The sequence below is a fragment of the Glycine soja genome, chromosome 18 (genome assembly GCF_004193775.1).
Source record: "Glycine soja cultivar W05 chromosome 18, ASM419377v2, whole genome shotgun sequence".
Classification (NCBI taxonomy): domain Eukaryota; kingdom Viridiplantae; phylum Streptophyta; class Magnoliopsida; order Fabales; family Fabaceae; genus Glycine; species Glycine soja.
Window position 1 is genome coordinate 55998395 of NC_041019.1, and position 19676 is coordinate 56018070.

At 34.0% G+C, this 19676-nt stretch overlaps 2 protein-coding genes across 2 annotated transcripts; both read left to right on the plus strand.

The window, feature by feature from the left end:
* The first annotated feature begins 1726 nt into the window (after positions 1-1726).
* On the plus strand, positions 1727-5885 carry LOC114394617 (trihelix transcription factor ASR3-like). The gene is made up of 3 exons (XM_028356253.1): positions 1727-2598; positions 3850-3903; positions 5280-5885. The coding sequence occupies exons 1-3, from the start codon at positions 1947-1949 to the stop codon at positions 5561-5563; spliced, it is 990 nt and encodes a 329-aa protein (XP_028212054.1). The 5' UTR covers positions 1727-1946; the 3' UTR covers positions 5564-5885.
* A 3282-nt stretch (positions 5886-9167) lies between these two features.
* On the plus strand, positions 9168-18812 carry LOC114396416 (ADP-ribosylation factor GTPase-activating protein AGD3-like). The gene is made up of 19 exons (XM_028358386.1): positions 9168-9695; positions 10871-10947; positions 11898-11998; positions 12310-12380; positions 12755-12817; positions 13741-13785; positions 14056-14121; positions 14215-14262; positions 14351-14446; positions 14524-14565; positions 14726-14941; positions 15040-15171; positions 15251-15475; positions 15572-15658; positions 15743-16081; positions 16612-16757; positions 16859-16952; positions 17609-18069; positions 18235-18812. Exons 1-19 carry the CDS (start codon positions 9651-9653, stop codon positions 18350-18352), a joined length of 2472 nt encoding a protein of 823 aa, XP_028214187.1. The 5' UTR covers positions 9168-9650; the 3' UTR covers positions 18353-18812.
* Positions 18813-19676: the final 864 nt, after the last annotated feature.

Sequence of the window (19676 nt, forward strand, 5' to 3'; positions counted from 1 at the left end):
AAATTAGTAGTCCGTGTGGTAGTTTTACGTCTTCTCCTGTCTATTTTTTATTTTTAGTATTTACAAACAAAAATTTACCCCTATGTGTGATATTATTTTTTCAAAAGAAATTATTATTATCACTGGCCAAAGAGAGGCATTTCATCTCTTTCTAAAAAAAATTAAATAATGAATAAAATAAAATAAAAAGTGACAGAATAAAAAAATCTAATAATATAAAAGCAATGAGAAGTTATTATTATTCCTTTTTCTTAAAATATTTATTATTATTATTATTATTATTATTATTATATTTTTCTTTAATAAGAAAAGTACAATATATGTTTGGGGAGACAAAATAATTGTTTGTGAAATATTAGAAAAATAAATTATATTACAAAAAGTCAAAATTAATGAATTGAAAATGTAGAAGTATTATCAAAAGTAATATATTAAAATAAATTTCAAATCTAAAAAAGTTTATATAATACGATTGTTTATGTGAGTTACTTAAAAATAAGAAACATCACTTAACAAAATTGATCATTGGAGCATTTATGCGGGTTGTTTGTTATACATGTATTGTTGTTTATATAACGGCGCTTAACAATTTTTTATTGATAAAAATGTAGTTTCAAGTAAAAGAATTTGCATAAAAATAAGAAAAAGTAAGTTAAACACTTACATTTAATTTAAAATATTTTTTGTTACCTTAATTATTTCAATTAATATATATTTTTATTCTGTTATCCATGTTAATATTAAACTAACTATAATTAATAATAAGGATTAAAAAGAAAACCAAGAAAATGTAAAAAAAACAAATTACTGCAAGAAAATGTTAAAATTTTAAAAGTAACATTTTCTTATGACCAGTATTATAATGAAAAAAGTAATAATTTTTTTGTGCTGGTTAATAAACAATAATTTTCTTTTAATACTTATGTCACCTTACGTAATAGGCGGGCGATAAATTATATTTCATTTACTCCAAAGTGTGAGAGTAGTGCCTATCAGTGCAGCTACCTTAATGAAGGTTATGTGAAAGTGCAAACAAAGAAAAAGAAGAAAGTGGCATTATTGGAGGGGGCCATCCATAAGCACAAACATTAAGCATTAAGCAAAGATTAGAGGGAAATTATTCGATAAGATAAGGGAGGTTGAGAAAGGAAAGAAAGGATTACTACTGAGTGGTAGGGTAGCATGCCCTTGTCAACTTATGGTCCACACATTATACATTGCCATAGACTAATGCTTTTCTGTGAATATATGAATGAATAACTACTATTTCAAATGGGATTCGGTATTATTCCCCCTTTGATTGATGGAAGATTTTCAAGCCTTCTTCAAAATCTCTGAAATCTTAATAAAAAAAATAAGGGTATTATGGGATGTGGTAAATTTGCAATTGCCCATAGTAACATCAAGAGGTTGAAGGTGGTATTTTACACGTTATATAGAACCCCCAAACTGGAAGGGAATTCCACCATAACCATTATTTCACATCTCATACCCTTCAGAAAATGACCAAAAACAGGAATTAGAAAAATACTAAAAGGATGGATAGCGAAATGAAAGTGCTGTTTGAGGAATTTGATGTCAAACCAACCCAACAAGTAACCTTTGCAAACAAAGAAAATCTCATTAATTGAGAATTAAAGATAAGGATATGACCCCAATAAATAGTAATTAATAATTATTATTTAAAAAATTAATTAAAAAACCCTTATTAAGGAGGTAAGGGTCAAAAGTCTGTTTAGTGTAGTAGTAAAAAAATTAAAAACAAAACCCCAATTTCACTATCAAAAGCCACAATTCTTTCTTTCTCTCCCTCTCTTCATTCTTAGGAGAGAAAAACACAATAAACCTAAACCCTCTCTTTTTCTTAACGCCGTAACGGGCATTCCCAAAGGCACCGTCACAAACCCTCACGTGCGAGTCACGTGTTTTTCTGAAATCTCTTTTCCATGGCTCTGGACCAGCCTTCGAATCCCAACGCCGTCGATGGCGCTGGTAACGGCGCGACGCCCTGCTCCGCCGCAGACGGCGGCGATGACGGGAGGCCGGCGGCGAGGCTGCCGCGGTGGACGCGACAGGAGATTCTGGTGCTGATTCAGGGAAAGAGCGACGCGGAGAGCCGGTTCAGGCCGGGTCGGGGGAGCGGTTCGGCGTTTGGTTCGGGCGAACCGAAATGGGCGTTGGTGTCATCGTACTGCAAGAAGCACGGCGTGAACCGGGAACCGGTTCAGTGCCGGAAGCGGTGGAGCAACCTCGCCGGCGATTACAAAAAGATCAAGGAGTGGGAGTCGCAGGTGAGGGACGAAGCGGAGTCGTTTTGGCTCATGAGGAACGATTTGAGGAGGGAGAGGAAATTGCCTGGGTATTTTGACAGGGAGGTTTATAATATTCTCGATTCGCCGTCGTCCACGGCAGCGGCTGCAGCGGCGGAGACTCCGGTGGCGGTGGCGGAGGCGGCGTCGGCGGGGGATGAGGAGGTGCACCTCTATGATAGTAATCGGAGGGTTGGGAGTGAGGATGGGTTGTTCTCGGATTCTGAGAAGGACGAGGTTTTGCTTTTAGCCGCTGCCAAGGATGTTCCTGCACCTGTTCCTCTCTCAGGTTCAATTTTGGACATTGTGTGATTTTATGGACTACTATTATTTTATTGTTAGGGTTTTCTCTCTTTTTGTATTGTTTATTTGTCAAGAATGATTGCATTGCAGAAAAATTATGTTGGTGAAACTCGTCTTATGATTGGGGTCATGTGTAGAGAAAATCTATTGATCTTCTAGTAAGAAGAGTACTAGAGAATGGTCACTGAGAAAATTTTGAAACTACTAAGACTATGTATAAACTTTGAGTTACGGATATGTAACATTTTCTTGATCCCACGTTCAGTGTCTAAGAAAGTGAGAAATTGGTTTTGGAAAGCGTGCAATGGAATTTCTAACGGTTTTCTAAACATAAGCTAAGAGTTTTGAATAACGGTTTTTACAACATTCTTCGGACATTTCACACTTTCCAAGGCAAAAAACATACAAGCAAGGGAAGGTAAGTGTTAGCGTTGCATTCATTTCACCGGAATTACAAACAGGCACCAAGAGGGATTCAGAATGTGTTTGGATTCGCATTAAAATATCTTTAGTTCAATTGAAATACAACTAATGTGATTTTAGGAATACATTCACATAATATGTTTTATGTTAAGGAATTGATTCTGGATTTGTAATTGATTGAGTAAATAACTTTTTAGAAACTTTTGCATTAGATAATGTTTTTTATAGAGTTTTCCTACTGACCGGTTTTAGAGTTAAAACATTTATTAATTACTTTATCGCACAGCAAGGAGTCTTTGAACATTTATAAACTAATTCACGTTAGTCTTTTAAACATAACTCACTTCAGTTTAAATCAATTTCAATCAAACTTAATCTTGCAAAATTAATTTTGCAAATGCTCACTCAAACACACTTAGAGATCACTCAAGGTTAAATATTATGGCATATATTATTTGAATTATGTAACGGGTTCAACTTGGTGGAAAAAGATTTGGTCGATATTGTTGTTGTTGTTGGCAATGTCTGGTGTTTTTTGGTATATACTAATGTTGTTGTGTTGTCTAACCTGAGGTTGGAAAGTGTCTAGGAATGTTACTGGCTTTCATTGCTTTTGGGACACTTTTCTTTTTTTATGAAAGACTAATTTTTAGTGTTTTTCTTTTCTTAATTTTTTTTTTCTAGCAATGATGTTGTTTGTTGTAAAGTTGGAGGTAGTGGAATGTGGAGGGGCGGATACTGGGATTCCCAAGTGGCATTCTTCAATTCTATATATTTCCTTTTTCTTGATTTTTCTTTTTCTTTTGATTTGCAGAGAAGCAATATCAGCCGCATCTCCATGGGTGTGAAGGGGAAGGCAACCCTCAAGGTAAGGGAGTTCTCTACCCTTTTTTTTATCGGTAAATATTAATTTATTAGTTTTGTTATAAATGTCAATTAACCGGATTTGAATTTATAATCTCTTTCTCCTTTTTTCTCCCTTCACTATTTTTCAATCCCTGGACCAACCTTATATCTCCTACCCTGTTGTTGTTAATGCATTTGAATATATGATTGATTGAAAATTATGTGGTTAGTTGTAAGACTGGAATGATATGATTAGCTGTAGTATTAGCACTGACATCATTCTCAATTGAAAGTTGAAACCTTAATATTTGTTTCCGAAATGGCTTCTTGTTGTGTTCTGGAGACAGCTTTGATATTTTCGCATAAAAGCTTAGGCCCATGGTCATTTTGATATGACCAACATGATGTAGTAGGCCCTAAACCTAGTGCATATGTTTGTTAAAGGGCATCCAATGTCAATGACAGGATAGCCAAACAAAAATGTGGAAGCTACTTCAGTGTCCTTTCCATGTCTTTAAAATATCATGAATTCAGCGCTTAAACAAAGCAAGCTAAAAACTCATTTGTGACAGCTTGCCACCTTGTCCGATGTGTTTGTTTCCCATGTTTCTGTTGCTGCTGCATTCTAATTTCTAACTGCATGTAAAGTTACCTATTTTCTGCCATAAATTTATGTTATTACATTTGGAATTTCAATAATGCCAGGAGACTTTTTTTTTTCATTCCTTTATTATTCATATTTCTTGTACCATGTTGCTTTTGCTGGAATCTAAATCCTATTCTTGCATATCAAATTTGTCACTCTAGTATAAACAAATGATGGGTTATTTGAAGATGAAAATGGTAATAGGCTTGCAATAAGCACATCCTTTTACTTTTGGATCATCTAATGTATGAATTTATGATTGTTTACTTAAAATTATCTTGGATGCATGTGTAAAAAAGCTATTTTGGATGCTCAGGAATTTGATTGGAGTTTGCATTCATTGAATTGAATGATGTATAGTCATATATTTGCCCGAGTAGTGCTGCTTACTCAATACGCATGCTTACGTTTGCACATTTCTGGGAAAGTCATTGTATTGCGCTCTAGGTCTCATTGTCACTTTTTCTTTTAACGTTCCACATCCTAAGCCTACCCTAATGGTATCAACAACTATCTTTCACAATTTATGTCTCAAAAAGTAAGTTATTCTCTAATAATAAATGGCAAGCTGGGTCTTAGGCACAAGCTTTCATTATGCTATTACCTAAACTTATGAGCTCTAGCTAGGTTGTAGCTTCCTATAATAGGTATAAGAATAGGATCAAAGCTTCTACTTTGACAATCACAGTGTCAAAGACTTAACTGATGACATTATTGCAAATTCAATGTTTTGACATTCCTTAAATTTGTAGGTACTACCAATGGGAAATGGGCAACCCCAAATCCAGAAATGGGTTCTACATCTCAAGGGGAACGGAAGAGGAAGCGGTTAGCAACAGACGGAGAGGAGGAAACTTTGCAAAGCCAATTAATTGATGTCTTAGAAAAGAATGGCAAAATGCTACATGATCAACTTGAAGCTCAGAACCTGAATTTCCAGTTGGATCGCCAACAGCAGAAAGACACTGCAAGTAACATAGTTGCTGTACTTGATAAGCTTGCAGATGCTCTAGGGAGAATTGCTGATAAATTGTAGAGCAAGGAGGATCCGAATAGAATAGTGTACATAACAATTTGGAGTCAACAATAGTGATTCCCATAATTTATCTCAGGATAGTTTTTAGAAGATGAACATCATACTAGTTACCCTTTTTTTTTTAATCTTCTGTCTGCATTTTGCCACTTTTTTGTGGTTTACTACTGCACTAAGGCATTTTATACACAAATTTGGAGGTTACTGCATTTTATTTATTTTCTTCTTTCAGTGAGGTTATATGAATCTTTCCTCGGTCAATAATAGCGGTTGTACAGATAAAGTTACTATTACTAATTAAGGTACATTTTTATTAGAGGTATCTCTTTGCGGGCTCATGCAATATTTTGCTTCTCTTGTATAAGTCATCTTTCCACAAATTTATAATTTTTTTTGTTGAGTTAACCTTACTATTAGGAAAAAGAAATCAAGTTCATCGAAATAGTAACTTCATGGCTTTAACTAAGTTGAGGGAAGTTTTTCTCTTTTAATTAAAAAAAAAAATACATCTTTACCTGTGCATATCTTGGGTGATACTATAATTTAAGGTGAGTTTTTATTAGTTGTCTCTTGTTTGTGTGCTGTTATAATATTTTTGCTTCTCTTGTACACCGGTCGTCATCAAACTTACGTTATAAAAAAATAACATAAGCATTAATTTGGTCATTGAAGAAAATTCCTAAATAAGTTTTTTTAATATTATTTCACTTGAACACATTAACCTCTCGTTAGTTGAAATTTGTTTAACTTTATTAAAGTATTTATTTATGTTAGCTAGTTGAGAAATTAAGAGGATATCTCATAAATTTTAGTGCATAATATATATATTTTTAAATCTTAATATGGACTGAATTTGGTCCTTAAAACAAATTACTCAATATAATTTAATCTCTCACATCTAAAAATGTCTCTGTTTCTATAATCCTCCAATGTCTTCTTCCACATTCTCTATTGCCACTCTGTCACTTTTCTATAATCATCACTAAGCCCTGCAACCTCCCCAACACCCCTATTAGGCACCAAAATCTTGCTCTTGGTGAAACCCAAAAGGTAATTTGATTACGGACCACTCTATTAACAAATTCATAATTTTTTTTCCACACATAGGCATAGAATACCATTTGGTTTATGAATTCTTGCCTGGTGGCTGATGACTAGGTGTTCCCTTTTTAATTTACAAGAGAGGAGTCTTTTGAATGCTAATTAATTATGCACTCTATATAATTTTGAGTTCTTGTAAAAGAAGTTGTACACCATATTTGAAACAACAGTAATCTCAAGGGCGGATATTGACATTTCTTCACTGATTATATCACAGGTTATCCTGATTAAGACCTGGATGGCGATTATCAAGATAGCTTAAGGATAATCAATTATTCATAGGAACTCAAATTCACGAGTATAATAAATTAAATTTCTTTCATTGCTTGGGCTCTGAGAAAATGCTTTGATGTAAATATTTTTGAATAATTTGTATGGCACTTGTAATTTTTTTTATGCAAGTATGACACTCGTATTGAGGTACAAGAAAGATTTGATTATCTTTTATGCTCAAGGAGTTAATTCACAAAACTCTATTTACTGTAATATACAGCAAAAGGTGAATTTCTTGCATGAGAAAATCAGAACTACTTTTGATTATAGTACTTTCTCAACACAAAGAGTCGTGGTTTCCATTTTAAGCACAAAGCTAATGGTATCATTTAAGAAACCATGTGCAACCGTATCAACAAGATTTAGTCTTTATTCGAGATTTTAAAAACATTTTACTCAATGGAAACTGTGGAGAACTTGAGTTGTAATTAACGTGTGAAATAATTAATGTGCCAACGTAGATATTTTCGTTATGTTAAACGAGGTTACAGTGAGAAAGGAACTAATATGTCTAATGAAAATAATCCTGATGAACTACTAGTATTTAATATATTTTTTAAAAAAATTACACACAATAATACATACACGTTATATTTAAAGGGCAAAAGAAGGGTACACTTTAATTTAAAATTATTTCAATCATTTGCAAAAAATGACGATTGAAGATTGATTCTCAATAAATCTTAAGTAATATACTGTGTTATATGTAGAAAAAACAATTGAGAAGTTAGTTGAAAAATCAATTTAAAGTTAAAAAATATTTTTAATTAAAAACGAAATGTTGCTAAGCTAACTTATTAAACTAAAAACATATTTTAAATTAGATGATGTGTATAAAAATAACATAAAATATATAATTTTTGGGTAAATATATTTTTAGGTAATTATAAGTTTAGTTTTTTTATTTAATTTTGAACTATTTTTGGTTTATAGATCAAATATTTTATTGAAAATTAAAATAAATAGTACGGCAATTAAAATAAATAATGTAATATTAAATTAAATGATGGATTTAATTAAAAAATATAATATTATAAAAATAGTAAATAGGAAATTCTATCAAAATATCTAAATATAAAAATAAAACATCATAAATTATAAATATAAATTGAAAGTTCAAATACCACTTTAAATAATGTCTAAAAGAAACTTAAAAAATAGTAAAATAAAGCCAATCATCAAATACTTTTCTTTCAACTAAATAAACTTATAAATTAATTGCATAAATTATAATTACGTGTGTAAATAATACATTCTGATATCAAGAGGCACAAATCTTGAGCGCGTTTGATTTATAGAATGAAAAATAAAATAAAATAGAATATAACATATATGAATCCCAGGAAACAAGTTTGAAATTATTCTTCAATATTATTTGTGAGTTTTCTTGCATACCCAAAATAAGAATAAGCAATAACACAATGCAAAAAAGAAAGAGAAAACATAATTTGATTTAAAAAAAAGAAGAATATTATTGTTGAAGAGCATGCGAGGATGTATCGGGGGAAGAGAGAGTGGGCCCCATCCACGGTCGAGGAAATGGAGGGAAACTGAGTTTTGGCCCACAAACCATTCCATCTTTCACAGTTGAATGAAACAATTAATAATAATCCCACGCTCCGCTGTAGCGCGTGCTCCAACACAACCCATCAAACAAGGCCTCCTTGTTTGTCTGGTAAGGTGTAATACAACAATTAGATTAGAATTAGAATAATAACGCCGTTCTCTTCTCGTCTCGTACGACAGCGTACAACGTTGTTTTTTCTTTACAGGAATATTTCAATTATCACTTTTAACTCCTAGTAAAAAGTTACTATAAGGAATCCAATTCATCATTCTATATAAACTAATAAGTCGATCAATTGCCACAATAAGGCTTAAAATTATTGTCTTGAATACGGAAAGTACATAAATAATTTCACTCACCATGCTATACATTGATCAATGAGATTGTAAAAATTGTTTTAGTTTAACTACTTGTTGTCTCAAATCTTGGAACAAAATCTTTGTGTTTTCATATTGATAGTGATTTTTTTCTTACTCAAACGTATCATAATTTTTCTAAAACAAAAATCTTATTCAAATTGGATAGAAAATAAAAATCTTTATCCAGATTTTCAATAAAGTTGTGTACCCAAAAACTCAAGTTTGACAACACTTACTAAGCTGGTTCTTGAAGGTGATGATAATTAGTAGTAGGGTATTATAATATTAAGATTAAAATACAAAAAAATGAAAAGGGAAAGATAAAAAAGAAAAAGAAGGGGGGCAAGAAAGGGAAAGGTGCATGAAAAGAAACTCAATGGGTGTGACTTTAGTTCAAGTGAGTGTCTGTTACACACATGGGATTCGAGAATTTTGGTTGAATTAGTGAAAATTTTCGTTAAACAATTCCCAATATACTTTTACTCTCTATTGCTGAGAAGTGAGAAGAAGAAGAAGCAGTGACACCAACACACAAATAGTGAAGTGATAATACCCAACACACATCAAAATCAAAATCATATGCAACCTCGAACTCCAAGGTTGTCTCTGCGCTAGGGTTTTGGGTTCGCGACCAAATCGAAGTGAGCTTGAGAGCCCTGCAAATGGTCGTGTTGCTGTTCGAGACTTCGATTCCGAGATCGAGCATTCATGGCGCGATAATGCTCAACCATACCTACTCTTAGACCAACTCCAACACGAACAACGTGCGAATCCTCGGTTCGAATAAAAAATGCAATTCGCTAAGCTCGATGACTCTCCTATGTTCCGCAAGCAGGTCACGCGCTCTTCTTTTTTCTAGATTTTTTTTTTGGGATTTGCTGAAAATTAATTTTGATGGTGTGTGTAATGTATGCACAGGGCAGGGTTTTGTTTGTTTTTGAGCTTGATCGGGTGGTTTTAGTGGTTTATTGAGTAACATATTAGGAACTGGAAGCGTGATTTTGTGCATGTTGTGGTCTTTTCAAGTGGAATGTGAATATTCTGAAATTTGAATGGCGTTTCTAGCTTGGTTTATGCTTGGAATCCTAGGGGTTCTTTTTGTAATTCTGGGAAATCCCAGATGAGGGAAACAAGTAGTTCCCTTCATGGGATTCTCTGTTTTCTAGTAATGGGTTATGGCATGGTGATTCCCTTCATAGATTTATGGTATGTACTACTGCCACACATGGAGAGGGAAGGTTCCAGAATCTGGAAGAGAATCTCAGTGAATTAATTCACAGTTTGCTGGTCTATGAGGTTAGTCAGGATGGTTGGCACACTTGATCAGGCATCAAGGGTGGGATTTAGGTAGAGCTTGGGTGAGCAATGAGAGAGAGGCATCAACTGTCAAGCAACATAAACCCTAATTGGGGAGAAATTGCTCCAAGAAAGCTTCCTCATCTTCTACTGATATGCCAAACATAAGTATATTCTTAAAATTTTACTCCCTGAAAAATCTGACCCCCCCCCCCCCCCCCCCACCTACAAACTAAACTCATCCTTTTGTGAAACTCTTATATAGATTGTGTTTGCATTGCTCTGGTTACTTCACCAGCTTAACAATTTCTTCCCTGTTACTATGTTAAATCATATTGGTATTCTTTTACTAAACAATCCATTGTTCTCTATTATTCGGTTCTGTTGAAGATTCTGAAATGTAATAATATTTTATGCTCTAATAAACCATTTGAGGGTCTTTTGAAGATTCTGAAATAGTGTATTGCTTGTTGGTTGAATGATATGATAACTGGAGTTCTCCGTAAATATAGAAATTTAGTGGTTCTTCTCTTTGAGGTTGTTGTTATTTTTGCATAGCATGTGTGGTAATTTGTTTTGCTGTGCCACATTCAACATAGATGCGGGTCTTTTCACTTTCTTCCTTTTGTTTCATATAATACTGATTGGTAGGTTCTCTCTTAACCAATTTGATGTATCCTAAGATTGTTTATCCTTGAATTCTTTGATGAACAGATACAATGCATGGAGGAAAGTGCTGAATCTTTAAGAGAGAGAAGTTTAAAATTTTACAAAGGATGTAGAAAATACACGTATGTATTTCCTTGTCGTTGGAACTTATCATTATTAACTCCTATTAATAAAAAGCCATGAACCTTTGAGAACATGATGAATTGCTCACATAATATCTCTTATCCTTGTTTTCATGAAAGCATCTCTGCCATGCAAATTGCAGTTTTCAATTATTCTGAGTATCATTTTTTTTTTCTTTTCAAATGTTTTTAGTTCTGGATTAGCTTAGCTCTTTTATCTGTTATTTTCTAGTTCAGTTTTTATGGTTTGTTTTCTTCATGACTAGATGAAATCAGCTTCAAATATACTGTCTTTTGGATAGAAAAAATAGTTTTTATAATGAGAATGCAGAGGAGATAAAAGAAGAGGGTGAGATGTCCTCGACAGAGGCTCTAAATAAATCACAGCAAAAGCAATCAATATAGCAGAACACCAAAGAGTAGCATCAAAACTATCATATGTGGCAACATGTTTAAGGGCAGAAAAGTATGTGTATATAGGGGCATTCCCTTTCAACCAAAAAACAGCATAAGCTGCGTGGTAATGCAACATGTTAACTGTCATAGTTGTGCCAAACCTTTGGAATTAAACACAAGAACTTCTACATGAAAGTGGCTAATGGGTCATGTAAAAATAGATGGCATTTTATTTCCAAGTTAGAGCCTATTGTATTGAACCCCTCCTTTCAAAAGCATCCTGTATTTTTTATCTTCCAGAACGTTTATATCCAACTACTTAATAGTTTTTGGGTTACACTATTATATCCTCTATGGTGGATGTCCCTTATTGTTTTTATACAACAATCATTGTCAATCATCCAAAGGAAAATTTTAGTGCTTTTTTCTCCCTGTTCTTATAAATTGTTAGGAGTTTCTCACAGCTTATCATAACATATTGAATATTGATTTTGAAGATGTTAGATATGTATTTTCTTTATAGACTTTAATTGCTTTACCTTTGCACTTTCCAGTGAAGGACTTGGGGAGGCCTATGATGGAGATATTGCATTTGCAAGTGCCTTGGAAACTTTTGGTGGTGGGCATAATGACCCAATCAGTGTGGCTTTTGGAGGTATGCTCCCCTTTTACATCAATCTTATGATGGTTGATGAAAGGTTCTCTGTTCCTCCTGGTAGTTGATTATGTTTCCATTTTTAGCATCCCAGATGAGCTGTCAATCATAAAAACGATGACTTTTAATACTTTCATTCTAATAATTTCAATTCTCACTGAGATAATTTGCTTGCAGTTTTTCTCTCTAATTTAGTGACTACTGACTGTGCTTGGGACTGACTTCATAATTTGATTTTAAGTCTGTATGTTACCTTTAACTCTAAAAGTCTAATGGTGATGAAATGATTTATGATTGAGTTTCTATTCCAGGCCCTGTTATGACCAAATTCACCATAGCCTTAAGAGAAATTGGGACATATAAGGAAGTCCTTCGATCACAGGTAAACCATTGTGTTGTACTTGTAAGTGCTTTTTTAATACTTCTCTAGTTGTTGCTGACTCCTAATGATGCATTTTTTAAGAGAGAAGATGTAAAGTGGATGATCTTTTACTCCAATCTCTCTGTATCATTTTTTTTTTATCTTAATGAACTTCTTCCTTTCCAAGAAGGGGAAAAATTAGTTATCAATAATTATGATCTATTTCCAATACATACGTCAAAGTGAAAAGAATACAACTTCGAAGCTGATTCCCATTATGAAGTTTAGCAGTTAGCTATTTGGAAGTTTCATCCTGGATTTTGGCCATTATCCATCAGTTCTTGGTAACACGATTTCTGCTACACTGTTAACATAGATTGCTTTCTTCCTGTCAGGTTGAGCACATGTTAAATGACAGATTGCTTCAGTTTGTCAATATTGATTTACAAGAGGTCAAGGTACTGTTTTTCTTTTCTTTTATTTTTTCTGTTCTAAAGAAAAAAATTATTGTAATATTTTTTGTTTACCCTGTCAGTTAGATGTGTACAAAACTGATGTGAGAATTGATATACTTTTCTAGTATGAGTGTGTAAACCTGTGAAGTGATAGGCTCTTTTGAGTGACTTAGTTCTATTTATAATCTGCTTTGCTCTTAATTGGTTTTCGTTTCTTTGGTTAGTTACTAGGATGTTTGGGAGAGTTTAAATTATAAGAATAAACCGCCTTATTTATATATCTTTAAAATCTGTCCAGTACCCATTTTTGTTATTGACGTGTCATTTGGTGGTGAGCTGCAGCCTACAGGTCTACTTTTTTTTTCTCCTTCTTTCTCTCTCCTTTACATTCTCAGTTTCTTTATTTTTACTGATTTCTACGGTAAATAAGCCTGCAAAGCAGGCTGGCCAGGCAGCTGCCAAGAAAAATAAGCTAATCCAAACATGCACAGGTTTAGGATTCGAGCAGGAATTTTCTTGAAGCCCTTGTGAAAAGAGTATTACTATTGTCTGTTTTTGTTCTAGATTCTATAAAAAAATTTGGAGAGATGTCACTCCTGTAGAAGCTTGTCAAATATTTGGTTCTTTTAACAAAACAGCAGGATCCTACATATGAGCTAAATTTCTCTCCCAAGTATCAATATTTTAAGATTTTGCATTTTAAATATGAGCTAAATATTTAGGTTGCATTTTCCATGTTATGATTTTGTTAGTGTGATTATAGGAAGCATTTTAAACTTTTAGGCTATATATGGTTTTATTTTGGTAATATCGACTCTAAATATCTCCTAATAATGAGGATAGTTGATGTTTACTTCCAACATTAAAATTTCTGTGAGCAATTTATGCACTTAGTTTATGTCTTAAGGGATCCTCTCTTAATGCAGGAAGCACGGAAACGCTTTGACAAGGCTAGCCTTATTTATGACCAGGTGCATTCTCAATCAGAAATTATTTCTAATTTTCCCATGTAGATTCCTCTTGCTTTGAACAATATGGATGCTAAGCATACTGCCTATGATAATGATCCATTCAAGTAGAATGGAATCAATGGATAATTATGAATTTAACAATTTGAATTGACTACTAAGATGAACCAAAGCTATTAAAATACACCTATAGTAACCTGTTTTGGAGCCAACAGTGTTAGAAGCTGCAAAATCAAGTTTCTCTAGTGATTGGAAAATATGCTATTCTTGCAGACTCGTGAAAGGTTTCTGTCACTAAGAAAAGGCACAAAAACTGGTGTAGCTACTGCCCTAGAAGAGGTAGGCCCTTGTGTGTCTTATGTGTTTGTTCAGCTTAGATTCACTCTGGTATATGTGATTCTTTAATCCTTCAAATGTTTGGAGATGTTTCAGGAGCTTCATAGTGCAAGATCTACATTTGAGCAAGCTCGGTTTAATCTGGTTAGTAAATTCATTTGATCAGAAGCACAAATAATTACTGTTACCATGACATGTTTTCACAAATAAACTCGAAGAGTCTTTGGTCCAGGTTACTGCCTTGTCAAATGTTGAAGCAAAGAAGAGATTTGAATTTTTGGAAGCAGTCAGTGGGACCATGGATGCGCATCTTCGTTACTTCAAACAGGTAGACATATTGCTTAAATTATTCTTTTTCACATTCTTTGTCTCAACTTGCTCATCTTAAATTTACTTCACTTGTAGGGGTATGAATTGTTGCACCAAATGGAGCCATATATTAACCAGGTTTGGAATCAGCTTTGTCTTTAGACACTCATTTTTTGGTTTCTAGAAGTACATGTCATTTATAAAAACATTTATCAAGTGGTACATTGAGGGTGATTAATTGGCAAACATTTGAGTCGGTGAAAATAAATTGATTCACTCCAGGCTAGTTGTTTTGCAGGTCTTGACTTATGCTCAACAATCAAGAGAAAGGTCCAATTATGAGCAGGCAGCCCTAAATGAAAGAATGCAAGAGTACAAACGACAGATTGATCGGGAGAGTAGGTGGGCTTCTAATGGTTCTAATGGGTCTCCTAATGGAGATGGTATACAAGCCATTGGTAGAAGTTCACATAAGATGATAGAGGCAGTTATGCAATCTGCTGCCAAGGGAAAGGTTGAATTGAGGCCTGGAAATTGTTGATTGAAGTTATTAACATTTACTTTCTCCTAGTGGTTGACTTTTATAATATTCTTGTCTTTTCATCATTTTAGGTTCAAACTATTCGACAAGGTTATCTCTCAAAGCGTTCCTCAAACTTAAGGGGGGACTGGAAAAGGAGATTTTTTGTTCTTGATAGTCGGGGAATGCTGTATTACTACCGTAAACAGTGCAGCAAATCATCTGTAAGAAGTGTACTGTAAAAAATAATTGCATCTTTATAACAAATTTCACCTCATTTTTGTGGTTATTTATCATGTGTAGGGGTCTAGTAGTCAACATTCTGGCCAGAGGAATAGTTCTGAGCTTGGTTCTGGACTTTTAAGTCGATGGCTGTCTTCTCATCATCACGGTGGAGTACATGATGAGAAATCTGTTGCTCATCACACTGTGAACTTGCTTACATCAACAATTAAAGTAGATGCTGACCAATCAGATTTGAGGTTTTGCTTCCGGATCATTTCACCTACAAAGAACTACACTTTGCAGGTTATTTAATGTGTTTTTTGGATTTTTTTTTAATTCATACAAGGATGGTGATTAAAGCTTTATAGTTTCATTCCTTAATTATGCTTGTCAGTGCAGGCAGAGAGTGCGCTGGACCAAATGGATTGGATTGAAAAAATCACTGGTGTTATTGCTTCATTACTGAGTTCTCAGATTCCTGATAGGGTAACTTCCATGAACTTTTGGTGATCGTGTAGAAATAAAATTTAAGTCAATTTGATTAATGTTGCAATTTGCAATTGTTATCAGATGTTGCCTGCAAGCCCAATGGGAAGTGGTCATCATAGGTCTACCAGTGAGAGTAGTTCTTTTGAAAGTTCAGATTTTGATCACTCTGCTGTTGAAGAATGTGCAGCAGATAGAAGTTTTACTTCTGCGTATCTGGAGCGCCCCTCAAGAAGTTTGCAACAGCAGCGATCCTGCACTAAAAGTGAGAAGCCAATAGATGTACTGCGAAGAGTTTGTGGGAATGATAAATGTGCCGATTGTGGAGCTCCTGAACCTGATTGGGCATCGCTAAATCTTGGTGTTCTTGTTTGCATTGAGTGTTCTGGTGTACATCGTAACCTTGGTGTCCACATATCAAAGGTAGACCATACAAGCCCACTCTCTTGATCCTTGTTTATGTTATATCTGCAAATTATTTGTTTACTTTTGAATAGAATTTGATGCTTTACAATGAGCATGGTGTAATAAAAGAAAAAGGAGTTGATATAAATTATGTAATTTAAAACAGTTGGTTGTCTTTATGAAATAACTATGGTTGAAGAGCCACTGTTGGCCTAGTTGATAATTTTTTTACTTGTATCTTGTTCTTTTAGGAGGCTTTTGATTCTCCTGTTCTTTATTTCTCTTCTGATAAATTCTTTTTTATAAAAGAAAAATCTTTGAAATCTAACTTTTATAATAAACTACACAAATGTTCATAGATGTTTTTATAAAATGCAACCCACTTCATAAGTGCCTTTTTATATATAGTAACTTAGAGGTTAATATTGTGATGAAGATTGCAATTGAAGTTTTAGCTGGTTATATATTTAAGTTTTAGCTATCACTTCTATTTTGTGATGAGGCAGTAATATATTGATCATCTAGCTCCTTTTTCTCTATTGTTACAGGTCAGGTCTCTTACATTGGATGTTAAAGTGTGGGAACCTTCTGTCATAAGTTTATTTCAGTCTCTTGGGAATACTTTTGCCAACTCAGTCTGGGAGGAATTATTACAATCAAGAAGTGCCTTTCAGGTTGATCTTGTCCCTACAGGGTAAAGAATCCCCATTATTATATCTTTGCATTAGACCCATTATTATTACTATTATTATTGTTTGACAAGTATTGCTGATATTCTCTTCTACTAATTTGAAGCTTAAGCAAGTCTGATAAACCAATGATGTTCTTCATCACCAAACCTTGTCAATCTGATTCTCTATCTGTGAAGGAAAAGTTCATCCATGCAAAGGTATGACTATACTCTGCCTGTACACTTCAACTCCTTATAACAGAGAAAGATGTTCAACTACTTTTTTCTAAAAGACCTGTAAAAGGGTGAGATTTAGGGAATAAGAGGAAGAATGTTTTGATGATTTTGGTCTAATTTAAAGTAATATGTCTCAAATAAATCCAGATGAGAGTTTAGACTGAGGAAGCTGAAGAAAAAAGAAAAGAAAGTAGGATTCTCACAATTAGAATTCCTACCTAAGCATCAAATGAAAGTGATGCATCACATGTCTAAGCTCTTTAGCAGCACTCAATGATAATTGGATATATTGCCCAGACAAAACTAGTGCAAAAACTTGGAGACTAAATTGTCACTGCTGACTGCTTATAATTTTTATTTATTGATGAACGCATACTCTTTAATTAGCTTTTAAAATGACCAGAGGGTATGAATGAGGTGGTGCTTTCCATTTGACTTGAGATTTTGGTTAATGATTTATATACAGCAATGCATAGCTTATTTGTTTGCATTTTGGGCGGTAAGGCCTAGCACCTGGAGATATATTTACTATATTAACTGTGCTTATGTATTTACTTTTTTTTTACTATTGAGCCTTTTATGCTACCTTCTAATTGCTGTATTTCATACTCCCTGAACCACTTGTTTTTTCATGGCAGTATGCTGAGAAGCTTTTTGTTCGCAAGCCAAAGGACAATCAATACCGTCTCTTAGTAGCACAACAAATCTGGGAGGCTGTTCATGCTAACGATAAAAAAGCTGTATACCGTTACATTGTTAATTCTGATGTTGATGTTAATGCTGTTTATGAGCCAACATGCAGCAGCTCCTTAACCCTTGCCAAAGTAATGCTATTACAAGAGCAGACTAGCCATGATCACAGCTCTACTTTAGCAGGGAACACATTGGACTGGTCCTCCACTAAAGAAGGCCAGGTCATGGACAATCTAGATGGGTGCACCCTACTTCATCTCGCATGTGAAACTGCAGATATTGGCATGGTGGAGCTCCTCCTACAGTATGGTGCAAATGTTAATGCAACTGATTCGAGAGGTCAAACACCTCTACATCGCTGTATTCTCAAAGGAAGATCTACATTTGCAAGATTATTGCTTTCTAGGTGAGTCTGATGTTAACTTATATGATGGTTTATCTGGTTCTTTTCAACAATTTAATAGTCAGCTTTAACTCTTATAATTACATTTAATGACCATTCGGTCACCTATTCTGAATTTACTTTAAAGACATGGTTCATTGAATGACACTGAAATCTTTAAAAATGCAGGGGAGCCGATCCTCGAGCTGTGGATGAGCAGGGAAGAACCCCTATTGAGCTTGCTGCTGAGTCAAATGCTGGCGGTGACAGAGAAGTCCATGCTCCATCGACTGATTCTAATGGATGAGAGTGATAGGCAAAAACCTCGGAGTATAATACATATATAAAATATGGAAGATTGGATTATGTAAATTTGTATTTCATAAATTGAAAAGCTGGTTTTTTTTTTTTTTAAGTAAATGTCACTAGTGTGAGGGATTAAGGGAGAGAGGTAGGTTGAAATGCCTGCCCCTTAGTCATGTGCAAAATAGTGCTAAGATCTGTATTGTAAAATGGCCACATTGGTCTTAGTAAAAGAGTTATGCATATGCTGCACTGGTAGCACCCAGCCTGCACTTCGTAATATGATGATTGTGTATTTTTGTTTACTTTTGAGGTGAAGCTGCGATGCATTAGGCTAGGGATTTGTGTATGTTGTGTACATTGGTTTTTGTGAAGGTGTTGTTGTGGCTGTAATTTACATTTTTGTATTTTTGGGATTACTTGGTGGGACATGTGCTGAGGATGCCATGTCCCTAGTTCTCTAATGTTCTGATGTATTATTTATTTATATTGATAAAAAAAATTATATACTTTCAAAGGCAAAAAGATAAAGAAAACTATCAATCACCTGCTATTTTAGAAATACCCCCCTCCCAAAAGAAAAACCCAAATTATTGTAATCATATAAAGTTTCGGTGTTGAAAAGACGGCGTGGGGCACCATGTTGAAGGCTTGAGAATTTTTTGGTCAATTGAATCAAAAAGTGAAGTGGTCCATTTGACCCCCAGTTTGCAATGGTAAATTCAAGAATTGGGTGGAAGTGTCCATTGTATTTTTCGTATCCAACAATAAAGAATCACAGTTGCTGCACAGATACAACAATCAAAGGTCTAGATATTTTGTAGTCTTATAATAGGAATTTTCACTGTTTTACACAAACATTTTTTTATCTACAAAACAAACCGTGAGGAATCTTGTAGGTTATAGTGGCCAACACTCATGTTGTGTTAACACAGCTATCAACTAAAACTCAACTTTTGTCACGGGTGACCTCAACATAATTATTGATATTACTGACAGAGTAACAACACCTGAAGTGGGCCCTGTTGAACTGGGTTATGACTAATGACGAGACCACAACTTAGAGGATAGATACATTTCTAATCTTTCAAATAAATACAAGTGATATTAACTTGGTCTTTGAAAAATATGAACATCAATTCTGTTTTTTAATTATAAAAACAATAGTAATTTGATTTGATTTACTGAAAAAATTAGCGTCAATTTAAAATTTCAGTATTAAAAATGATACGATTTACCATCTTAAGTATTGCACGCAAAAGATTATTTTAATATCATTTTTCAATTATTAAGAGAAAAAAAGTGACGTTAATATCTTAGGACAAAAT

Coding starts and splice junctions, on each gene's coding strand:
- LOC114396416 (XM_028358386.1), top strand. CDS start 9,651: ATGCAATTCGCTAAGCTCGATGACTCTCCTATGTTCCGCAAGCAG. Junction 15,476..15,571: donor CAAAGAACTACACTTTGCAG/GTTATTTAATGT, acceptor TTGTCAGTGCAG/GCAGAGAGTGCGCTGGACCA. Junction 16,758..16,858: donor GTTGATCTTGTCCCTACAGG/GTAAAGAATCCC, acceptor ACTAATTTGAAG/CTTAAGCAAGTCTGATAAAC.
- LOC114394617 (XM_028356253.1), top strand. CDS start 1,947: ATGGCTCTGGACCAGCCTTCGAATCCCAACGCCGTCGATGGCGCTGGT. Junction 2,599..3,849: donor TGCACCTGTTCCTCTCTCAG/GTTCAATTTTGG, acceptor TTTGATTTGCAG/AGAAGCAATATCAGCCGCAT. Junction 3,904..5,279: donor AGGGGAAGGCAACCCTCAAG/GTAAGGGAGTTC, acceptor TTAAATTTGTAG/GTACTACCAATGGGAAATGG.